The following is a 5,934-nucleotide window of genomic DNA, read 5'->3' as shown; positions in this document are numbered from 1 at the left end:
ATAACTTTTGATACCTGGCGAGGTTGTCGTATCAGCTTGCCAATTCGCATTTGCGTATCAATCCGTCGAGCCAGTCGCGCCAGGCAAACAATGGCGACACTGAGGAATACAACGGAGGCTACTCAGGGGACTAAGGGGGATGGGGCTAGACAAATATCATAGCAAGGTGTCCGGCATTCTGTCAGATTGACGCCTCTGTACGGATAAAAGGGAGTTTGCCCTCGGTTATAACGATAACGATATGACATTTATGGCTTGCAGCGGTGAAAGCGTGAGAAATGGACCGAAACCCCCCCCCCCCCCCGGCACCAAGACTAAGGAAAGCAAGACAAGGCATCATCAAGACTTCAGTCAATAAAATCACCAGTTTTATTTAATTCACCCCGTCGTGTGTTTTAGATACGTACCGTGTATCTAACACATTCCGTCAATCCACCAACACTAGGGAGTTTATACGACGGCAATGGTCACATGCAATTGTCACATGCAATGAAGTCGTATCTTACCTTTAACATCTCTAGCCTTTACACAGGTTCTATGGAGCCGTGTTTGGACTGACCGCGATGAGGGAACACATCATTATGAGTCACGGTGATCAAGAATATACCAAGCCACGTTCTTAAAAACGGCGTTGCTCCCGTCATGTGGCCTACTCGGGGTTATGCTCGAGCGAAAGCTACCACTTGGACTCACAGCTCTCCATGTTCCTTGTAAAGGACAAATTCCGGACGGGGGGTACAGATATGATGGCCAGGTGATTACCTAGAACCCACCCCCCCTTAGTCTCGGGGTTGTGTCCAAGACATGCATGCATGGTTTACATTAAACGCATGACATTCTCATTACTCGCAACGCAGATCCACCAGCTAGTTTTTGACACGCCAATGCTTCCAATTGATTCACCTCATTTCCCTAGTCCCCAAAATTACCAGAAACTCTGCACAGATTTTGTTCAGGGTGCTCAAGCGCCTGCTACACACCTGCACTGGCGATATTCTTCCACCCATGGTAGCACAGTATACAAACTAAGCCAACATGGATCGGTCTCAAAAAAAATCGTCCTCTGCCGCAACCCATTGCGAAGATGAGAACATGAGTGAGCCTGACCAGGCGGGCTCCCGTTGTACATCGACTTCCCGAGATCCTATAAAGAGCCTCCAACCTACAGTGAGCGACAGCACACAGCGAAAACAGGGCCCCGAGAACTCCCAGGGCGCCATCTTGTCGAAACTGGGCATCTTTGACCAAACCGTAGATCCATCTAGTCCATCTTTCGATTTTGAGAGATGGTCTCACAAACTTGTTAACTTGAGGAACGAACTGGGTCTTCCAACGCCGCCGCGTTCCGGGTTTGCCTTCAGGAGGTTGACCGTTCACGGCAGCGGCCCCGCCGTCGAGCAGCAAGACACTGTCTGGACGCTGCTAACCTCACCATTTAACTTCCAGGCTTGGCTTCGGCCGAAACACACCAAAATTATTCTACAGAGCCTTGATGGGGTCGTGCAAAAGGGAGAGCTCCTTCTCGTGCTGGGACGTCCCGGGAGTGGCTGTACAACTTTCCTAAGGACAATCACGGGTGAAATGCGTAGTTTGGAACTTGACTCAGGGGCGGTTCTACATTACACAGGTGCGGCAAAAGCGAAAACTGGGGGTACAGGACCGCTAACAGGGGAAACTTAGGCATCCCTCACAGAATCATGGCTAAACACTTTAAAGGCGAACTCATCTACAATCAAGAAGTGGACGAACACCTCCCATACCTGACAGTTGGACAAACACTGGAGTTCGCCGCAGCCATGCGCACACCACGAGCTCGTCTCCCACACATAACCCGAAAAGACCGGATCAAGCATGTCGTGGAAGTCATGCTCACAGTATTTGGCCTGTCGCACACCCGCAACACAATTGTGGGAAATGATTATGTGCGAGGCGTCTCAGGCGGCGAAAGGAAGAGAGTCTCAATTGCCGAGACCGCTCTCTCTGAAGCTGCTATATCCGCATGGGATAATTCTACCCGCGGCCTTGATGCCGAATCCGCCCTACATTTTGTTTGTCGGTTGCGCACACTTTCTGACTGTGAGATATATTGCTTCTTCATTTAGCCAGAAGGAAACTGGATACTAACATCCACGCAGTAACCCAATCCGCCAACGCGGCGGCGATATACCAATCTTCCCAAGCCATAGCAGATCTGTTTGACAAGATCCTAGTGCTGTATGACGGGCGGGGAATCTTCTTCGGCCGTGCTGCGTCAGCCTCGGAGTACTTTGAACGAATGGGCTGGCAACGTCATGCGAGGCAAACATCGGGAGACTTCCTGACTGCAATCACCAACCCAGCGCAGAGAATAGCGAAGGAGGGGCACGAAAACCTCGTGCCTAGAACGCCTGAAGAATTCGAAAAGTATTGGCACGGATCGCCAGAGTATGCTTCTATTCTGGAAGAGATTGAGCAGTACCAAAAGGATTTCTACTTAAAAGGGGAGGCGACCCAGAGAGAATTCGAGTCGATCCGCGATAAGCTCAAGGCGAAGGGGATGTTAGACAGAGCTGCACAGACAATCTCGTTTCCAATGCAGACCGCGCTTTGCGCCAGAAGAGCGACCCAGCAGCTTTGGAACGACAAAGCCTCGACCTTCACAACGCTGATTGGAGAGATCATCATTGCGCTCGTGGTGGGATCAATCTTCTACGGCACTCCAGAAACCTCTGACGCCTTCTTTTCCTACGGATCCGTTCTCTTCTTCTCGGTACTCCTCAACGTCCTGATGTCCATAACAGACACCCACAACCTATACAAGGGTCGCTCAGTTGTCAGCAAGCAAGCGTCCTATGCCTTCTACCGGCCGTCAGCAGATGCGCTTGCTAGCGTCCTTGTTGATATTCCCGTCAAATTCGTAGTTGCGACATTCTTCAACATTATCCTCTACTTCCTATCTGAGCTTGCGTTGACGGCTTCTCAGTTCTTTATTTTCTTCCTTTTCGTCTTCGTGACGACCCTGGCGATGTCTATGGTATTCCGCACCATCGCCGCTGCAACTGTGACCCTCCCCCAGGCCATGGCAATTTCTGGCTTCCTCGTTCTTGCACTGGTTACATACACCGGCTTTGTCCTCCCCGGCCCTTATATGCATCCCTGGTTCAAATGGATCTCGTATATCAACCCACTCTCTTATGCCTTCGAGGCATTGCTTGTTAACCAAGCACATGGGACCGACTATCCCTGCTCCAATTTGGTGCCTCCTTACCCGAACTTAACAGGCGACACGTTTATTTGCCCGGTCCCTGGATCTGTGGCCGGGGAGACTTACGTGAACGGGGACGCCTGGTTCGAGACGAGCTACAACTATAGCTACTCCCACTTATGGCGCAACCTGGGCATCATTTTCGGGTTCTTGTTCTTCTTCCTGTTCACATATCTGCTGGCCTCGGAACTTAATGTGAATTCCTCCACTGGCCCGGATGTCCTTATCTTCCTGCGTGGCCGCCTCCCCAGTACCATGGCACAAACCGACTTGAAGCTCAAGGGCAGAGTCGACGCTGAGCGGCCGCTGGTGGTCAACAACGCACCGCTTGAGGTGGACGTGAACGAAGCGACATCAACGCAAGTAGATCGGGAAGTGTTCTCATGGAGGAAGGTGAACCTCGACGTCATGATTAAGGGCCATTCGAGGCGGCTACTGGATAATGCATGCGGCTGGGTGAAACCGGGCTCTCTAACTGCCTTGATGGGCGTGTCAGGGGCGGGGAAAACGACGCTCTTGAACGCACTAGCCCAGAGAACACCTTCTGGTGTCGTACAAGGCGAGTATTACGTGGACGGGAAGCCCCTCCCGGCGTCGTTCAAGAGGGACGTTGGCTATGTCCAGCAGCAGGATGTGCACCTCGAAACGTCTACTGTACGTGAGGCCCTACGGTTCTCGGCAATGTTAAGGCAGCCCCTCAATGTACCAAAGAGCGAGAAGCTTGCCTTTGTGGAGGAAATCATACATCTTCTTAACATGGACGATTTTGCCGATGCCGTCGTTGGGTTGCCAGGCAAAGGGCTCAACGTCGAGCAGCGCAAGCGACTCAGTATTGGCGTCGAGCTTGCTGGCAAGCCGTCCCTGCTCCTGTTTCTCGACGAACCTACTTCCGGACTCGATAGCCAGTCATCCGAGGCCATCCTGGCTCTGCTCCGGAAGTTGGCGGCCGGGGGTTTGGGCATCCTGTGCACCATCCACCAGCCGAGCGCGATGCTGTTCCAGCGGTTCGATCGACTGCTGCTGATGGCACGGGGCGGGAAGGTCGCTTACTTTGGGGACATTGGGGAGAACTCGGAGACTGTGCTTCGATACTTCGGCAACCGTGGACCGAGGAGATGCGCGGATGCCGAGAACCCTCCGGAGTATCTGCTGAATGTTATAGGCAACACAGACACCGCGAAGCTCGACTGGTCTTGCCTCTGGGATGGATCCGCAGAGGCCAAGGAAGTGTCAACTGAGCTGGAACGTATGACAAAGTCTTCCTCCGCGCGAATACAAGAAAACGGAAGCGACGTGGTTCAAGCCAGACAGCGCGGCGCCTACTCAGTGCCTCTGCTGTCACAGATACCGAGCGTCTGTGTTCGTGTCTTCCAGCAATATTGGCGCTCATCAACGTACATCGCAAGCAAATTCATGTTGGGAGTTGCAGGTTCATTATTTATTGGCTTCTCCTTCTTCCAGCCCGGTCAATCCATCCTGGGCGTCCAGAATGCCATCTTCTCTATCCTTATGGTTTGCGCAATGTTTAGCAGTCTGGTTCAACAGGTAAGAGATCAGCGGAACTACGCTAAGGAGGGTAACGGGTGGCTCACAAGGCACTATAGATCATGCCAAAATTCGTCGTTCAGCGAACACTTTACGAAGTCCGTGAACGACACTCGAACATGTACTCTTGGGCAGTTTTGATCCTCGCCAACATCCTCGCTGAGATACCATACCACGTCGTCCTGGGCGTCATGGCCTTTGCAATCTTCAACTACACGGTTTTCGGCATTCGGTCGTCTGAAGACCAAGGACTGGTTTTGCTGTTCTTTGTCTACTTCTACATCCTTGCCGGCACTTTCGCACACATGGTGGTTGCGCCCTTGCCCGACGCAACGACAGCCGGCCGGGTGACGACGATCCTGTTCTCGATGATGATCTTATTCGCCGGTGTGTTCCAGACCCCGACAGCTCTGCCAGGTTTCTGGATATTCATGTACCGCGTCTCGCCGATGACGTATCTTGTTGGCGGTGTCGCTGTCTCAGGGCTTTCAGGGGACCCCATCGTTTGTTCACAGGCCGAGCTTGCAGTCTTCCAGCCCCCGACCAGTGAAACTTGTGGGACATATATGCAGCCATATCTTGAGCAAGGTGCTCCGGGAACGCTACTCAACCCGGGCGCTACCGCCAACTGCTCTTATTGTCCTCTACGATATGTCGATCAGGTCTTGGCTCGCTCGGGTATGTACTATGACGAAAGATGGAGGGACTGGGGGCTCGGTTTTGCTTACATAGTCTTTAATATTGCCGCTGTGTTTGCGTTTTATTACTTGTTCAGATTGAGAGTCTGGGGCAGAGGTATTAAAAAAGTCGCCGAAATGATTCGACAAAAGAATGGACGAAATGCCGGCAGTTAGTCATTGCGATGTGGTTGTTTTCGCGCTACCATCTCAGTAAGGTTGCGTGTTAGCTAGGTAAGCCTTCACTACCGTTGCTTGGGCTTAGTGATGACCAATGGGTTGATGCGCTTGCACCACTGAAGGAGACAGGTGATATGTAATCTGCTGAGGACCTACTTTCTAATAGAAAATTGACGTGTTCTGCGACACCTCTACCGATTGAAGTTTATTGCGCCCAGAAGGACCAACCCCATAAGGCCTCACCTCTACCGAAATGGCGATGTCCCCTTGATATTTTCTACCTTCACC

The 5,934-nt window shown here is 52.0% G+C and overlaps 1 protein-coding gene across 1 annotated transcript; it reads left to right on the top strand.

The window, feature by feature from the left end:
• Positions 1 to 1,092: 1,092 nt before the first annotated feature.
• Positions 1,093 to 5,643, top strand: BGZ61DRAFT_372986 (ABC-2 type transporter-domain-containing protein; the record flags this gene model as incomplete). The annotated part of the gene is made up of 4 exons (XM_046242221.1): positions 1,093 to 1,627; positions 1,681 to 2,076; positions 2,136 to 4,789; positions 4,849 to 5,643. The coding sequence occupies 4 exons, from the start codon at positions 1,093 to 1,095 to the stop codon at positions 5,641 to 5,643; spliced, it is 4,380 nt and encodes a 1,459-aa protein (XP_046094603.1).
• Positions 5,644 to 5,934: the final 291 nt, after the last annotated feature.

This window comes from Ilyonectria robusta (assembly GCF_021365365.1).
Source record: "Ilyonectria robusta strain PMI_751 chromosome Unknown BGZ61scaffold_55, whole genome shotgun sequence".
Taxonomy (NCBI): domain Eukaryota; kingdom Fungi; phylum Ascomycota; class Sordariomycetes; order Hypocreales; family Nectriaceae; genus Ilyonectria; species Ilyonectria robusta.
The sequence above is the reverse complement of the archived record's forward strand: the minus strand, read 5'-3'. Positions and strand labels throughout refer to the sequence as shown.